This window comes from Cannabis sativa, chromosome 4 (genome assembly GCF_029168945.1).
Source record: "Cannabis sativa cultivar Pink pepper isolate KNU-18-1 chromosome 4, ASM2916894v1, whole genome shotgun sequence".
In the NCBI taxonomy this organism is placed as follows: Eukaryota; Viridiplantae; Streptophyta; class Magnoliopsida; order Rosales; family Cannabaceae; genus Cannabis; species Cannabis sativa.
The window spans coordinates 67578785-67598538 of NC_083604.1; the positions used below are offsets into that span (position 1 = coordinate 67578785).

The 19754-nt window shown below is 33.0% G+C and overlaps 1 protein-coding gene across 1 annotated transcript; it reads right to left on the bottom strand.

Annotated features, from left to right (window-relative positions):
• Positions 1 to 4785: 4785 nt before the first annotated feature.
• Positions 4786 to 5988, bottom strand: LOC115713529 (uncharacterized). The gene has a single exon (XM_030642010.2). The coding sequence runs from the start codon at positions 5986 to 5988 to the stop codon at positions 4786 to 4788; it is 1203 nt and encodes a 400-aa protein (XP_030497870.2).
• Positions 5989 to 19754: the final 13766 nt, after the last annotated feature.

A 19754-nucleotide genomic window follows, 5' to 3' on the forward strand; every position in this document is an offset into this window, starting at 1 on the left:
GACATTTACCTTGATCTTCCCACACAATGGTTTGCGCCAAATGTTGCTGTTAGAAAGTACACCAGTAGCAAATGTAGCTGCTGTGTTCTTGTTTGCAACGCGCCATTGATCAAGAGCCTTCCTTGCCGACTGAACCACTCCCAACGCTGTACAGTTTTTGTTCTGCCAGAAGACTTCATTTCGAGTCTTCCATATACTCCAAGAAATCATTGCTGCATCGACTATAACCTCCGGTTGCTTGCTGTCCAAAATAATGAAAAACCAGGTGATGAATTCGTCCACACCAGTAGCAGCAGTAGTTGCCGAGAGGTTCCAACAAGCTTCGACAAACCGACAACCAACAAGCACATGGAAAATCGTCTCATAAAAGACATAACAAAGAGGGCAAATAAGATCGACATTCACATGCTTAGTGCTAAGTTGAACCTTCGTTGGTAGAGAACCCGAACAAGCCTTCCACAAGAAATGAAGAACCTTCGAAGGAACATCAATTTTCCAAAGCCTTTTCCAGTAACTATCATCATCAAAATGAAGCCAATTACCGCTTGAAGATTGAAGATAATTATAGGCACTTTTGACGGTATAAAACCCAGATTGTTCCATCATCCAATGCCATGAGTCTGCTGTTGTTGAATCACTCAGCTGTATACTCAGAATCAGCTGAGCATCTCGAGCTTCAAACATGTCTTCAATAATCTCAGCATCCCACCCCTTCTCTTCCATCAACATCAGGTTGGAAACCAAAGTGCCTTCAAGACCTTGGTTGACCGTGAGAACATAAGGCCAACTATCATGAGGCAGCCATGGATCATGTAATACACTCACAGAGGAGCCATCTCCAATAGACCTTCTAGCACCCTGCCGAACAAGGGATTGAGCCTCCCAAATACTGCGCCAAATAAAACTAGGATTTTGTCCTAATTCAGCATTAAGGTAAGAGCCTCTCGGGTAGTATCTAGCCTTATAAATCCTTCCAACAAGTGAGTCTTCCTTTGTGAGTAATCTCCACCCTTGTTTACCCAAGAAAGAAAGATTATACTTCCTAAGGTCTCTAAATCCCAAGCCCCCAACATGTTTGTGTTGACATAACTTCTTCCAACTGACCCAACTAATCCCTTTATGAGAAGAGTTAGCTTGAGTATTCCACCAAAATTTAGCCATTAAACCCTCAAGACTAGAGCAAATTTCCTTGGTTAAGAGAAACACACTCATAGCATAACTTGGAAGAGCCTGAGCCACAAACTTAATCAACACCTTTTTTCCCGCTTTGGAGAGGAATTTGTTTTCCAACTGAAAATCTTCTTTTTCATCTTTTCCTTCAAAAAACCAAGAATAGCATTCTTGTTTCTTCCCATAATACAAGGAAGGCCAAGATAAAAACTATTTTCACTAGCCTCATTCAATCTCATCAGACTACAAAGCCTATCCTTGACGTCCACCGCCGTATTCCTACTAAAAAACACTGAAGACTTCTCAAAATTGATTTTTTGACCAGAAGCAAGCTCATAAGCATTGAGAAGACGAATCACATGTTGAGCTTCTCGTGTATTAGCCTTACAATAAACATAACTGTCATCAGCAAACAGCATATGAGAAACCGCAGGAGCCCCACGAGCCACTCTACAACCAGTGATAAGTTGAAGCCTCTCATAATTTTTCAAAAGGGCCGTCAGGCCTTCAGCACAAATCAAAAACAAGTATGGTGACAATGGATCTCCCTGACGTAAGCCCCTACCAGGCGTGATAGGTCCAATAGAATGTCCACCATGTACCACATTATATGACACCGTAGAGACACAACGCATTATCAATGCCACAAACCGACTACAGAAACCCATATGAAGCATCAAGTTTTCAATAAATTTCCACTCCACTCGATCATAAGCCTTGCTCATATCTAGTTTAAGGGTCATGTAGCCTTCTTTCCCTCTTCTTTTTCGCTTCAGGTAATGCATTATCTCAAATGAAACCATGATATTGTCTGAAATCAACCGCCCAGGGAGAAACGCACTCTATGTATCAGAAATTACCAAAGGCAAAATCCCTTTTAATCTATTCGCCAACACCTTAGAAATTATTTTGTACAGGACATTACATAAAGATATTGGCCGAACATCAGTCATCACCTCAGGTTGTTTCTTCTTAGGAATAAGAACAATATTAGTATGATTTACCTTGCTAGGAAAAGATCCTTCAAGAAAGAAATCTTTCACAAACTTAATAACATCACTACCAACAGTGTTCCAGCATTTTTGATAGAACCCAGGAGTCATCCCATCAGGTCCCGGGGACTTATCGGGATGCATTTGAAAGAGAGCGTGACGAACTTCATCATCCAAAACCGGTTCAACTAACATATCATTCTGAGCAATAGTGACCGTGGCAGGTGTACAATGCAAAATCTCAACAAAATCAACAGCAGTAGGTGTAAAGAGATGTGAAAAGTAATCACTTACAAGGGTATCAAGGCCATTTTGCCAATCAATCCAACAACCAGCCGAGTTCTTCATCTTTTGGATTGAATTTCGGCGCCTCTTTGAAGTAGCAGTAGCGTGGAAATATTTGGAGTTACTATCGCCCTCTCGGAGCCAAAGTTGTTTGCTCCTTTGTTTCCAAAAAATTTCCTTTTGAAGGAGAACATTGTTGAGTTGAGACACTGCTTGTTTATATTGCTCCACCGGAGCCGTATCTCTACCTTTCTTCCATCTTCTAATATTCTGCTTTCATTCCTTGATACGGTGTGAAAAATTGACGGTATAATCCTTTCCCCAAACAAGAAGCGAGTCTCCACAATTTTTAATTTTTTCCAACACTCACTACAACAAAAGGGACTTTTAATCCCACTTTTTACACTTGAAAAAATAAAAAGTGGGATAAAAACTTTTGATCCCACTTTTACATTTGGAGTCTTAAATATAAGTTTGGAACAAGGGCCTTGTTTGGAAAACAGATAAAAAAACAGTGTTAAAAATGCTATTTTTATGCATTTGCCAAACACAACTTAGCATTTTAAGTGGGACTTTTTATCCCGGTTTTTACATAATAACCGGGATAAAAGGTCCTCATATATTTGGGCCTTTTAATTGTTGGGCCGACTACACATATAAAAGGAACAATAACTTTTAGGGTTTTATTTTTATTAGGGTTTGTCTTATTTTTCCTCCCAGGCGATCTCTCTCTCTTCTATCTCTGTCTAAGCGGCTGCCCACATGGAGATCAAATAGGCTCTATGGTGTCTCTAAGCTGCAATCCTTCCATGTTTTCTATTTTTCGTGCATTATCACAGGCCAGCGGCCTTTTTCTGGCGAAGGATGAGTCAACGGAGTTCAGATCCGACCTCCATGCCTTTTGAAACTTCCAGGTACTTCTTTTTCTTTTTTGTTCTTGAGAGATCTATGCTCCACGTCCTCTAATCTTGTTCTACTTCTTTTTTTCTTTTTTTTTCTTTATTTTTTTGAAATGCCAATCAACTCTCTCTCCTTCTCTCTTTCCTCAGGTGTGAAGGTTCGTGGTCGACGGGTCATGGTTTTTCATGGTGGACAAAGCTTTGTGGTCGCTATTTTTGGTCGTTGATAATGACTCACTGTTGTCGAAGGTGGTTCGCGTGGTTGTCGAAGGTGGTTCGTGGCTTTTGTTGTACTGATATTTTGGGATTTATAAATCTGTACTGATTGTATATTTTACCAAAAATATTGTTAAGGAAAAAAAATCTCTGTAGTGGTTCATTGCTTGTTAGTTTTAGTATATTTTTTTTTTGTTTTTCTTAACCTTTAATCCCGGTTATTATAGAAAAACCAGGATAAAAAATTACTTTTTATCCCGCTTTTTAAAGGAAAACCGGGATTAAAAATAGTCTTTTATCCCGGTTTTTATCAGAGCTTTTATCCCACTGGCATACATCCCGGTTTTCATTTTAGCGAAAACCGGGATAAAATGCCCCTAAAAACCGGGATAAAAAGTATATTTTTGTAGTAGTGACTTCAAGATTTGGTAAAAGAGACCAACTTTCTTCAATAATCTTCAAACAAAGAGGTTCTTTGAGCCAAGAGTTTTCAAACCTGAACTTGCGATTGAAAGCCACTGTCATCGCATTACGAGTTGCAAGGTGAAGAGGACAATGGTCCGAAGTGGTTGCTTCCAAGTTATACAACTTAGCCGTGGGAAATAAATCCAACCAAGCTTGAGTTGCCAATGCTCTATCAATTCGCACCTCAACCCAATCGTCCGTACCACGATGTCTTTCCCATGTATACGCGTAGCCAAAAAGATCCATATCACAAAGTCCACAATCAACCAAGGCATCATTAAAACCATCAATTAACCAATTTGGATAAGGATTACCTCCTCTTTTATCTTCTTGAGAAGTTACATTACTAAGGTCCCCAATAACACACCAAGTAAGCCTTGACTTATCCCGAAGCTTCTTTAACAACTCCCATGTCCTCTTGCGCAAGCTTCGATTTGGTTCACCATACAAGCCCGTCAATCGCCAATCTCCAACATCACTATCTGTAATACGCACATCAATGTAGTCACCCCCAAATTCCATAACTGTAACCTCCTCCTCAACTCGCCAAAGTAAAGCCACTCCCCCACTTTTGCCTCTAGCATCAACTGAAATTGCACCATCAAAACCAATAGTCACACGCAACTTTTCAATAACTTCCTTCTTTGACAAAGTCTCACATAAAAACAAGTAATTGGGTTTCTTTTGGATCACAAGATCTTTTATGAATTGTTGGGTCCATGGGTTCCCAAGCCCATGGCAATTCCAAGAAAGAATGCTCATGATGACTGGTGGGCCTGAGAGACAAGGCCCACCTTCAAATCGTTTTTTGATCCAATACTGCCCATATTATCTTGGCCCAACTCACTCTCAACTAACTCTGAAGCACGTGAGGCTTGCACCATGTCTCTACGCCTCCTTTTGCTATCTAATAGAATTAACAGCTCATCATCACAATCAACCACCTTCCCATTATTCTTGCCACCTTTTTCTCCTTCAGAAATATCTTCATTATGGCCATTACTACCAACAATAACACTCTTATTTTTTCCTGCAATCATGGACGTAATCTCTCCTCCCTGATTGATAGAATCAATCTCCATGATTTTTGCCCCAATCGGATATGTCACGTTCACACCAGAGTGTCGTTCATCACCATCGCCGTCGATCGTTTCTTGCTGTTCAGAACCGGTCCGAAGCCATTGAGCTCCAATCAAGTAGTTCTTTCTCCTTGTCTGAGCACGCATACCGTTCCCATAAGGCTTGACGAGTGGATTGAAATCTTCATCGAATCTTCGGGGACAAAGTCGTTCTGCATGGCCAATTAAACCACATACAAAACAAAAAGTTGGGATGTGTTCATACTTAAAGTTTGCCCAAATCCAATCACCATTATCCTTACAGAGCTTCATTCTACGTTTTAATGGTTTCTCAATATCAACAGTCGCCCGTACCCGAAGGTATTCTCTCCAAATTCCATTAAAATTCTTAGGATCATTCTTAACAAACTTTCCAACATAATCCCCTGCCCTTCGAACCACTTCTTCAAGCATATACCCAGTCTTCAAGTTATGAATCTGAACCCAAAGATTAAGATGATGCAGCCGAACCAACTTCGGGTCCTCCCCTCTCTTCAAACGATGAAAAATCAGTGGAATCCTATTGAACGTCCATGGGCTACCATCAATAACTACTTGAACATCAATTTCATGATAAAATTGGAATAGATATCTATTGGTGTCCAATTCTTTGATATAGACTCCCTTCCCCGGTTGCCAAAGAGACGCCATCATGTGCCTCATAGCATCGAAATCTAGCGTTCTACCCGTCAAGAACTTACCTACTAGGCACCATCGATCATCAAAAGCCACCTCTTCTCCCTCATTATCATCCCCAATCAAGATCCCCTCCTCCTCTTCTTCCAAACTTATATGGGCATACTCTTTATTTAGATCAAATCCTGTATGGCTACTTGAAGCCATAACACACACCAATCAACAAAGCCAAACAAAAGAGCAAAACAGAAATCCCAGAAAAAGACTTTTAAAACATACAAACACTAGTCAGCAGACTAGACATTATCATAAAACAAGTTGATCTATATATATTAATTTGATTACGTCTTTAAGATTACTAATAAGTTGTAACGTGGAGAACATTAATTGTTATTTCTATTATAGAAGTGAGATACATTTACTGTTTTGAGAATACGTCTCGTATGGTGTTCATAGAGTTTCATACTAGGCTTAGAGTTCAGAATTTTACAGACCATAAGAAAATTTTGTGACAAATTCAGCTACGGTGGCTAAGAAATATAAGAGTTTTAGCATATCGACATTAAGCCATAAAGAGGCGTGATAAGTGTTCATTAAGTACGCAACACTAAATTAAATGATCGCAATATCCTTGACTAAAGGCATGTCGCAACCTAAATTCAAGGATCATAAAATAAAGATGAGATTCAATCTTTTCGTATACAGGTTTTTTGTTGTACAACTAAAATATTCAATGAAACTCTAATTTCGATATTTTCTCATATTCATGTGTACTTTAATTTTATCTGAGATAAATTATCTTCAGATGACTAGAATAAACATAAGATTTAAAGTTTATTTGCTCAAGTACATTGCCACATTAAGTACATTATTATGTAATACATTTATCGTAATAAATGGAAGATAATACTCGTCATATAATGAAAATATATCACCATGATTCATATGTTTGTTATATAGCAAGGATAATCATTAATTTTTAAGTGGTAAATTAATTTAAATACCGACCAAATCGGAGAATGTTATAATATTTTATATACAATAATAAAAGAGAAAATGTTAAAATATTTTATATAATGTAATAAATTAATAATTTGATTTATAAAATATAATTAATTGTTTAATAAATATTTTAATTATGGTTATTATTTAATTATCAAATATTTCAATTATCCAATTTAATTGTTTAACTATTTTGATAATTAATGTATCACAAATAATGATGAGTACTGGTCCCAAGCTATAACTACTCATTCTATGAAAATAATAAATCCATCTAAGAAAGTTAAAAGAGAGTTTGGAAATCCAAATACCCACACTAACTTAGATTTGCTTTTCTTGTAGATCTAAAACTCATGTATAATCAAAACTCAAAGAATTAATAGTTAGATATGTTTAGTTTATTTTTTTCCAAATAAATTTATGGATAATGGAGTCACAAAAAAACGTCTGTATATAATACATTTTTTTTTATTATGTGTCAAACTATTATTTTATACTAATAATAAATTAATTCCTTTTATATTATTTATTTATTTATTTTGAATATTTTAGTGACCCCTAATAAGAAAAGTTGCTAATATTAATTGAAAGCCATACTAATAGAGTAACACGAATTGTGGTAAAAAAAAATTAGTATTATTTGGTTAATTAATTGTACAATCAAATATATTTAAAATCTTAGTTTTATATGTCCAATGTGTTAATCATAGTATTTAATATCTAAATTTCACTATATATCAAAACAAAAATATTGCATAAGTGTTTCAATAAAAAAAAATTGCATGTAAAATACCTTATTTGAAGATTTTTTAGTAAATGAGGTTTAAGGATCCACAATGTTAAATATTAGCTAACTTTCCTTATCAGGGTTCACTAAAATATTAAAAAAAAGGAAACAAAATAATATTAAAGGAATTAATTAATTATTAGTATTAAATAATAGAGTGACACATAATAAAAAAAAAAAAATCTGTATGTAGAGACATTTTTCGTGACTCTAACTAACCATTTTCCTAAATTTATATATGTTCAATTCATTCTGAACTTTATACAGGATTTAATAGTGATGCTCAATTAAATTGGTTGGATTATATGGGGGACGCGTTGGGTTTACTACTATCAAATAATGACTTCATCATAGGTATAGTAGTCCTGCACATATATAGGAAATATATTCATATATGCACAGTTATAAATTAAGCAAGGTGACAAATTTATAATAGAGCGGCTGTACACAATATTTTGATGGGCCCTATTTAAGTAATGATCTGTTTCTTGTCTGGGCTAGGTAGGTAGGTATATAAAAATTAGAGAAAATTACACTCAAACACGTAAAACACAATTTATTTATAAGGATACCCATATTAATTTAAATAGATAAAAGTAACGAAAGTTATTTACATATACATTCTCTCTCGTTACTGGTGCATTATTCACCATTCCTTTTTTTTTTTTTTTTTTGATAAAATTCATTATTCTTTCTTTCTTTCATAATTTTTTATTATTATTTAAAAATAACTCTCATTTTTTTTATTCAACTATCAATCTGACTTTCATTTATTTATTTTATATTTTTTCTCTTAATACATGGCATCTAAATATCTCTTTCATTTTATTATTTTTTTAAAAAACTTTATAATAAATTTCCAACTTCATGTATCTCTCTTTTTTTCTTTTGCAAGTTTAAAAAAAATTATTTTTTACTACACAAATAATTGTTTGATTTTAAGAGTTACATCATTGTAATTTTTTTTTTATGATGATCATTTTAATATGTGAGAAGTATATATCTTTCTCCTTCACCAAAGAAGATTTCCAAGATCAAATGTAGCATTTTAGTTTCTTTTATATTTTTTTAACAAATAAATAATTAATCTTTAAATTTAAATAAAATTTGATGTATCAACAACTTAATAGGTTACTAAAAAGTTTTTTTTTTTTTTTTATTTTATATGTTACAAGATTAAATTATAAATAAACATATGTTATAAAACTATTTTCATAGATGTATAAAATAACTTGTAAATAAACTAAATAGTATCTTAAACATCATATAAGTTACATTAAGTCAAACATTAAATTTAATTAGACAAAATTAAATATACTAACCAATTCCATAAGTTACTAAAAAAATTATTTTTTTAATTATTAAAAGTAAAGTTTACTTGTTAGTTTCTTTTTAATGATGTTATGGGTGAATATTTATTTGGGGATATATCTATGATTATGTGTTTTTGATTTGATTAAGCACTTATATATGTTATTTTCTGAGTTTTGTGCCTTAATGCCCCTTTTCTTGACACCATAGAAACTATGTTGGATTTAATTTAATAAAGAAATAAACAAAAGAGATTCTATGTTCATAGAATATTCATTAACATAATGATGGTTTTCTATTTGTTGCAATTAATTGTTTATTCTATTTTGATTTCATCATTCTTTTTTATATAGCTTTATATTAAAATAAAGAAACTGCTTTATTGTTTTTAATATTATGAAAGTAATACTGATGTATTATTTTTTATTTTTAAGTTCATTATTTCAGAATACAGTTTACTTGTTAGTTTCTTTTTAAATGTTTTATATTTGTTTAATTTTAGAGAATTGAAGTTTTTGTGTAGCTTTAATGGTGGAGAGCTTCGACGAATTTTAATGGTGGTCCACTAGCTTCAACTGAGTTGTTCGAAGAGCTTCAATGGTGGAGATTCGAACAGTACAAAATTCTAGTTTGAGATTGTTTAAATTTGTTTGATTTCAGAGAATTGAAGCTTTTGGGTTTTAATGGTGGATTTAGTTGCCAGGTTCCACATACATGATTGGAGAGCTTTGACGATCGATCGAGTTATGATTTCGAAGCTTCGACGATAGAGTTTGGATTTGGTTGATCGAAGCTTTTCTTTTTTTTTTTTGGGATGAATATATATTGCTCGGTAAGGGTGTAATGCGCACCGTTTTGGGCAAACGATGGTTGCCTGAAAATTCTGGGTTGCCATTTTTTTCGGTTGGTTATGAGTTTTTTTCAAATTTTCGGTAAGCATATACATATATAGAATGTTTTATTTTTTTATCGTTATATGTAAGATATTTTTGGTAATTACGTATATAACTAAAAATTACCCTAAAAATTAATGATTATTTTATGTCGACTACGAACCAAAGAAATTAGGGAAAAAAACAAAAAAATACAAAAAAGGAAAAAAAATTACAAAAATACTTTGGGCCGGCCCATTAAATATTTATACAGTCCACATACAAATATTTACAAAAATACCACATGCACTAAGCCTTCCGCTGTACAGAGCGAACCATGAAGATGAAAATACGCGCTCGTTTCAAAACCGCAAAGCAACCAAAATGAAACCAAAACGAGAAAAATACAACTATTAATTCTGGCAAAATCAACTGGAAAAGAATACCTGCAATGATCTAAACTGAAAATGACGAAAAAAAAATCAGAAAAACTGTGAAGAAACTGAAATTACACATTTGTTTTCTGTTTTATTCGATCAAAACAACTCCCCCTAATATCGAAATCCAGATTCATGAAATGTAGATCTGTAACAAACAGATCTGGACCTCCCACCAAATTCAAAACAATGTATGATGTGAAAATTTTTAAAAAAACCTCATGAATAATACATCTACGTTATATACAGTTACATTTTGATTTATTTTTTGTTTTGGTTGCCTTATAGTTGCATTATCGTTTTATGATAGTTTATATATTATGCAAGAATTTAATTTGATGGGGACTAAGAAATAGTAGTTATACATAGTAAGTTTTGTGCAAATAGTTGCATATTAATTTTATAGTGAAATAACATATGCAAGTAGCAAAACTATAATAAAACTACAAAACAACTGTATGCAAGTGCAAATAGTTGCCTTATAGTTGCATTATCGTTTTATGATAGTTTATATATTATGCAAGAATTTAATTTGATGGGGACTAAGAAATAGTAGTTATACATAGTAAGTTTTGTGCAAATAGTTGCATATTAATTTTATAGTGAAATAACATATGCAAGTAGCAAAACTATAATAAAACTACAAAACAACTGTATACAAACTAAAATACAGGAAAAACTCTTTGAACATCAACATCTATGATAAATCTCATTGTTACCCATTGATGATATAAAAATGGACAGGAAACAACTAGATAAAAAACATATTAAAAAAAATACATACAGAAGGTGTAAAATTTCAAATATGGGAGAAAACCAAAAAGAAACCGAAAACAAACCTCGGTTCGAACATCAGCACCAACATTATCTTTTTTCCCAGAAACGTTGACAATGAAATCTCTGCACACTATTCTCTAATATTGTTGCACGTGAATGTTGTATATCATCAGTTTTTTCAATAGCAATGCTATATATGTTCATCACTCTTTCAATAGTGATTTTTATTGACTTAATTAGACACACTAACATGCGCGTTTTTAATTTGTACAAATAATATTAGACTGATTTTGAGATATTTCAAAAATAAAATCTTAGAATCGTGGTGCTGTTGGTATTGGTATACCTAATTTCCTAATATCTACTATATATGTTGACAATAATATCATTGTGTACGTCTCAAAAATCTTCACTACGTGTGCATATCATATATGTATATATATAGTTCTCCCTTGATTGATAGAAGTCAATCCTAGACCTAAGCAACAATATATAAGAAACTAGCTTTACAATTAAAAATTAAACATAAAAAGAAAAGAAGAATTGTTATGGAAAAAAAATTAAAAATTAAAAACTGAAAATAAAATTAAAAATTAAAAATTAAAAACTGAAAATAAAATTAAAAATTAAAAATTAAAAACTGAAATAAAATTAAAAATAAAAAGAAAAGAAGAATTGTTATGGAAAAAAAATTAAAAATTAAAAACTGAAAATAAAATTAAAAATAAAAAATTAAAAACGGAAATAAAATTAAAAATTAAAAATTAAAAACTGAAATAAAATTAAAAATAAAAAGAAAAGAATAAAAAAAGAGAGAGTGAAATGATGGATTGATTGATAGAAAATGAAAAAAGAGATGGAAGAGAGTAGGATTTGATTGATGATGGATGGAATGATGACTAAGTGGTATTTGTGTAATAAAACCAACTTTGTAAGTAAAAATGTAGACATAGGCGTGTATGAGTAATTGTGTAATAAATTGTGTAAAATAGATTTTTCATGTAAAAATTTCAAGAAATTAATCATACTTTATTTATGTAATTAATCATACTTTATTTATGTTATAATATCCATACAATTGATGATGATATACACCAAAAAGTAGGACAAATATTAGAAAATTTATATAACCCATAATATTATATAGCTGGTGAATTGGGAGATTATTTGTCTTCTGCAAAGTCTCTCGGATATGATTTATGAGAAGTGATAATCTCTCACCACATTAATATTTGTGCTTATTAGTGATGTTTTATTTCTCTTTATTAATTTACTAAAATAAACGTTCAATTAACACAGAACACAAATAAACACAAACACTAATATTTTTACTAAGTCTAAAAATATGGCCTTGGTGGCACACACATCCCCATCAATTATGACAAAGGATCAATGGTACATTGATAGCATTTGTTCGAGACATATGATTAGAAATTTTAAAGTCTTGACCAACTATAAGGAGGCTAAAGAAAGAATGGTACTTTTTGGAGATGGAAATAAATCACAGATTATAGGAAAAAGAGACCTTAAGTTAAATGGCATCCATAAATAACAGATGTACAAGGGCTCAAAGCCAACCTCCTAAGTATCAGTCAACTCTGTGATGCTAACTTCGATGTAAGTTTTTCTAATACCCAATGCTTAGTTTCATCTAATGAGTGTTCTATGCTGACAGGTAACAAATTTTTTGACCATTGTTATGCTCTTTGCAATAAAGTGGTTTGTCATCGAACATTCTTGGACAAACCAAATCCGTGGCCTTCTTGAGCTTAAAGTATCAAAGGATAGGGTGTGTGTGCTTGGTAGATTTTGTTGTCATCATTCTTGTTGATTTTTCACACCCATAGGCATTAAAATTGTATTTAATAACTCTATAGATCCAGTTAAGTTGAGAAGGATTTTAGGAATCACTTTGTTTCTGTTTGCATTTTTTGGTCAGTTGTGGGTCTTTATTTTTGTTCTCGTGTTAATTCCAATCATTGTCATTTTATTTGTGTGGTAAATAGGAGTCCGGGTCTTGGTTATCTTGTGTTTGTCTTATTTCTTAGTTTTTAATAACTATTGTACTCAGCTGATTTAGTTTAATGAAATTTCAACAAATTGTGTTTCTTTCCAAGTGTCATTTTTCATATAGCTCTAGTGCCATCAAGATTTCAAAAATCTAGTACAACACTCTTGCACTAAACACATTGATATACGATATCATTTGACTAATTCTCATGTGTCTACAGGTGCTCAACTTGTTAACTTGTTTATGAAGACATTAGATGCCCACACTTTTTCTCATCTCAAAAATTGTACTGGTGTGTGCACCATCTATCCTGTTCACAGTTGCATCTGGTATTCAACACAGTTTTGTTTCTATGATTTCTTTTAGCTAGTGTTTCATTTGTTGTTGGCTTTTGTTTCAAGTCTAATCACATATGAGCTTCACATGGTTTTCCTAGTTGTGGTTTGAACATTTAGTCGTCCTAGTTGAAAAGACTACCTCCCATAGAAGTAATGGGAAGAGCTTCTTTTGGACCAATGTATGGCTCATGGAGTTTGCTCCTTCTCTTGTTATAATAAATAAGGCGACGACTACATCTCTATGGGGGTGTGAAAGCCACAACTGGTTGGGAAAATTCATTGAGTGTTGTTGCAAAATAGATCATGTATTTTCAAAATTGTGAAAAATAAAAATATTGCTTTGAGAAGAGTGAGTTGCCTTGATTCACCTCTTGGTGGCTCACATGAGGATACTTTCACACACTAATGATAACTTAAGTGTTCAGATCTCCGGTTGAGTTCTTTTGTGAGCTTCTATGTGATTTTGACTTATTCTTGAGCAAACTACAATTAGCATTCTAGTCATTTGTTCTAATCTCACCTGTGTTGATTACTATATTTTTTGGTTCAGATTTAGTTGAGCTTTATGTTGGGTTTTGTGCCCTAAATAAAACTCATTTCAATATAATCAGATTTACTAATTAATATAAGATCAGAAATCGCTTTTATGTTGCATGGTTCACATGATTTATTTCATGATTATGTTTAATGTATAAATTCTATTAAGTCCAGAACATATGTAAATATATGTATATATATTTGTTCATGATTATAGTGTCGTCAACACAGTGGAATATAATCATGATTATATGTTCAAAAGTTTAATTCCCATGATTTATCAGTTCACTGGATTTAGACTGACATGATAATCAGCGATAATGTATACTTATACCTTGGATAAGTGTTATGTTCTTTCTAGGGCATTGACAAAGTTTACCAGTATCGGATGTATGTAGTATACATTGGAAGGGACCGATATTGATCTTGGATAAGATATCATAAACTTACCGTTATATTTTTCTAAGTCAATATCAATGGTTGATCTTAGGTCTATGGATCTTAATCTTGATATGGTTAGGTTCAACTTAGTTGTATTATTTATGTTCTTAGAGGTGTTTGTGGAAGCTAACTTATGGTTCTGGCGGTTCTGGTGGATATTTATATATTTGGAACATGACAGTTCAATTGAGTGGAAGCGCTGATCATAGATATGAAATCTATAGCTTCTATAAGTATTTAGAGGTGAAACGATGATTTCCTTTGAGCTTGGCTTGATAGAGATAAATGATTAAGAACTCATTTCAGTAATTATATTAGTTTACTGAAATATCATTTATAGGTAGCTAAGTGTTTTAAGGATAAAATACATTGAAGGGTAGAACGGTAAATTTGTTCCTAATTAGTGTAGATCATCTATAGAGGATCTTTGACTATTAAGATTGTAACAATGGATAAGCATAACGTATCTATATTGCGGTAAATATAGAGCGTTCTATATAATTGAGAGTGATATTCAATTCCAAATCTATAGTGGTGCAAGGTGGAATTAATAAGTTAGAGAATTTACTTGGTGAATTCTAGATCTACTTATTGAAAGCTCGGTTATATAGGTCCATGGTCCCCTCACTAGTTGAGATACTGCTTGCAGACTCAGTTAATTTATTTTAATTAATCAATTATAATTCTAAAATTAGACTATGTCTTATTTAAGAATTTTCACTAAGCATGGGCTAGATTGTGAAGAAAATAGATTTTGGGATCAATTTATTAATTAAGAGACTTTGTATGGTCTAATTAATAAATAATATAAATGAATATTTTATTTTATAATTAATTATAATTATTAAATAAGTTTTGGCATTTATAGGATTGAATTGCAAAATATAGTGTTTGAAAGAAGAATAAGTGGTTGAAAAAATGGTAAAATTGTAACTAGAGATTGGTCCTTTAAGTGGCCGGCCCTAGTGCTGATTTTTACCCAATATTTTATTATTTGTTAATCCATATAATTCAGCCCTAAGCCAAGTTGAAACATTATAAAAGAAACATGATGCTCTCATCTCATCCTCTTGTCAACTGACTATTCAACCAACCTAGATGAGAGAGTTCCTTCCTTAGTGATTTCAAACCTCCTTCATTGTTCTTCCATATTTGAACCCATAGTGAAAGAGTGTCATGCCCACACATAGCAAGGCAAGTACTCAATCATAGTGAGTAAGAAGGTGGTAACCAAACCCGAAGGAGAGAAAGAGATCCAGGTTCAGATTTTGATAATGCTATGCAACAGAAAGGAATCAAGGGTTAGAGATCTTGAACGGAAGGAGTCATTATATTCTGGTGCAACCAATGTAAGGTTTTCTTAACCCTTATGTGTTTATTTCTTATTTTAGAGATATTCATAATTAGGATGTTAATTCAACATACTTGTTAGTAAGTCTAGTTCCTGGTAAAATATTCCCAATACTTTAGTGTTTATTGTCTAATATTTTTTGTAAATTTGTCTTGTCAAATTGCTCATCTTGTGGATTGTGTGTATTCTTGCATGGTTAGATTTTGTTATTTGTGTTATTGTTTTTACCGTGTGTCTTTGTTATGATCTGGAAGAGCATTGTTGTACTTGATTTTTGTTTATGTTGATGGGCTTGGGTTATTTCTAAATGGGCCAAGGGTTATTTTGTTTTTTCATTTCAGTGTGAGTTTCACCATTTTGGTTTTTCCATCTGCTTCTTCTCTAGTTCTCTCTGCTAGTCGCCACGGGGAATCTTCCCATTTGAGTGTTAACAGTTCTGATCAGGTCTAGGGGGACATCTTAATGTTGTTCTATTTTTATCCCTCTTGCGGAGTCCAATTCCCAAGGGGAGTTTTCATGATGGGGATGTTTCATTATGCTCAATGAGGGGGATATATTGTATATTGGTTGGTATATTGATGACTATTATGTGACAGCTTAGCATCTTAGTTTTTATTAGTTTCTTTTTTATGTTGTTGGTTGCATTGATCATAATTTTCCAAGGGAGAGATTGTAAGAACTATATTTTTGTGTTTGTCAAATTATGAGTTTTCTGCCATCTAGACAGTCAGTAGTTCCATCTGAGTATGTCTATTACTGGTTTATGGGTTAATTTTGACAGATCAGCATTTTCATATTAAAATATCTTGGACAGCTATCAATGAGTTGTTAGTGAGCTGTCAAAGTCAATTTTGTATGAGTTGGTATTATACATAGTTGATTCTTGAATATTCTAACCAACTCCCACTCATTTTAATTCTTTGATAAAGGTTTTTCTCTGCTAGGGCAGAAATCTTTTTCTTCTTCTTCTTTGTTTCTTACAGGTTCCTCTATTGTTGAAAAGTTCAAGCTTCTATGATGAAGTGATAATGGAGGTTGTTTCATCTGAAGGGAGTTCAGAGTCATAGCTAAAGGGATTTCAGCTCAATCGAAGCAAGGGAGCTTGTCTTCGAATCTAAGGGGACTTAGATTTGAATCTTGATTTGTTAATCAAGATCTTAGGGTAAATTTGTTGTAAGAATCTTTGATGTATTTTGTTACATACATTTGATTTATAAACTAGAGTTTGTATCTTGACATTGATTCTTATTGGAGGTTATTTACCCAAGTTCGGGGAACCTAAGCACTAGCCGCCTAGAATGTGTTTCTAGGGCAGGTGAAACTTGTAAATCTGTCTTGATTTAATTTGTACATTTTAACTTTATAATCCTTGCAAATTTATAGTAAAACTACTAGATTTTATATTGTGTGATTGAATGTTATTATTTTAATTAGTAGCATCCGATTAGATCGATTTTACATATATAATGTATAATATGTATGTATCATATACATACTAGAATAATATAATCCCTATTATACGTTAAAAATGATAGTAAAGACATGTATTATAGGAGATGACATATTATAATTATTATAATACATAACATGACATATTATTTAATATTTATAATATACTATGAAAATAATTATTAAAATTTATTATAATGTTATAATTATGAAAGATGATACATGTCATGAAATATTATAAGGGAAATATGAAAAAATATATGCATAAAATACCTTAAAATCTTATGCATAAACTAATGCATTTCAAAATTTTAAAAATATGACCACTTTATAATAAACCCGAAAATATTCTTCTCATTTTCAAACCTCAACTCTCTCTCTTCCTCTATCTCTCTCGGTTCTCTCTCAACATTTTACCCTCACCAAAACCGAACCTACCCCTCACCGCCTACACAGATCACCTAGCCCTCATCGCCTACGCAGACGACCACCGTGAGACCCGACTACCTCCGAGATAGCGAAGGTAAGCATTCGACCCATTTTTTATTTTGTTTTTGTCATTGTTTTTTTTTTTTGGGGGTGATTTATGATGGATAATGTTGTCAAAGGAATAAATTGTATGATTAATGTTTGTTCTCTGTGAGTAGATGTTAGATTTAGGGTCGAAAATGGCCAAATTTGTGTTTTGGGCAAAAAACTAGTTTTTTTGTCAATTCCGATGATGGTCCGATAATGGTCTGATGCCTTCCTGTTGTTAAGATGAGTAAAGATTGAAGACGAAGGTCCGATGGTAGCCCGATGATATGGTCTGATGGGGTCCGATGATCATTTGATGCTACATTTTTTATGTACAAAAACATAAAAAAATTTGTAGCAGATATGGTCTGATGGTGGTCCGTTAGTGGTCTGATGGTCACCTGATGCTACTTTTTTTATGTACAAAAATATTAAAAAAAAATGGTAGCAAATATGGTCCGATGGTGATAGTGGTCCGATGGTCACCTGTTGCTAACTTTTTTATGTACAAAAACATTAAAAAAAAAAAAATGGATAGCATCGGGCCACCATCGGACCCCATCCGTTTGCTAGCTTTTTGTGTATTATTTATTTTTGGTCCGATATGATGTAAATGGGGAGGGTAATTTGGAGATAACATTAAAGTTGGCATAGATTACAAATATTAGTAATTATAAATTTAGGAGATTTTTTTTTTTTTTTTTTGATAAATTAAAGAATTGTATTGCTCAAAACCAATTTGAATACACACTAAGAGCAACCAGCCGGTCCTCAATCTATACAATACCAACTGCACTATACTGCTATGTTTTTCTAATTACAAAGTCAAGAACCATTCTCTATCTACACTTGAGATTTTCTTTGGCAAAACAACATGAATCCGAGTCCTTAGACTCCACTTAATGTCACAAATCACCTGCTGTTGATTAATCTGCTCTTGCTGCCATATGATTTTGTTTCGAGCCTTCCAGCAACTGTATACAAGTGCAGCAACTGCTGCAGAAAAAACTTGTTTTTTGAATTTCGACATCTTTGCCTTCTCAATCCATCTAACCAGCTGCTGAACGTTTGTTGTTCTTGCTTTCCAACCCAGCCAGCTCTTAATTTCAACAAGCCAAGAACCAGATACCTTGCACTCAAAGAACAAGTGCTGAGCACTCTCCTTATATTCATCACAAAGACAGCAGTTCTCGGGAACCTTAATTCCCATCTTCACTAGCCGATCTCTTGTTTTTAATCTGTTAAGCATAGTAAGCCAGAAAATAACACTATGTTTTGGAATATTCAGACGAGCCCATACCTCATTACACCAAGGTTTCTTTGTTTGTGGGTTGCTGAACATTTTATACCCAGCAGCTATGGTATATTTGCAGCTTTGAAACTCAGCAACATCAGTGACAGAACTGAGGCAATTCTTGAGGTTAACCAACTTCTTCCAATACCAACTAGAGTGTATAGAAGCGTTGTAACCCCACCAATCTTGATCTCTTATGTATACACTATTCACCCATCTAAGCCATAAGCTTTCTTGGTTATTTGCAATAGCCCAAATGTACTTGGACATTGCAGCCTTGTTCCATAGCTCTAGTTTTTTGATTCCCAATCCACCTGAAGTTTTAGTTTGACAAATATTGTCCCAAGAAACAAATTTCACTCGCTCCATGGAAAACAGCCTGCCCTTTCCACAAAAAAGCCCTGCAAACATCTTCAATGGATTTCAAAATTCTTTTTGGCATAATCACAATCTGACTCCAATATGCTTGTATTGCAATAAGCACAGAGTTAATTAATGTGATTCTTCCCGCAAAAGATAAGTTCCTTGAACTCCACGTCCTTATTCTAGCTGTCATTCTTTCAACCAGAAGCTCACACTCTTTCCCTGAAATTTTCCTTGCACAAATTGGGATTCCAAGATATGTAAATGGAAGCTCTTGTCTCATAAACCCAGAAAGTTGTAGAAGCTTGTTCACACTCCCCTGCTGCATATTACTACAATATATAGCCGTTTTGCTAGCATTGGCCTGAAGTCCCGAGGTAAGAGAGAAAAGCTTGAGTGCCTGTAGCATGTATAGGACACTTGTAAAATCTCCATGGCTGAAAAGTAAGACATCGTCAGCAAAAGCCAAGTGATTCAACTTAAGATC

Bases quoted from the DNA above. Each gene is read 5' to 3' on its own strand.
- LOC115713529 (XM_030642010.2), bottom strand. From the start codon at position 5,988: ATGGCTTCAAGTAGCCATACAGGATTTGATCTAAATAAAGAGTATGCC.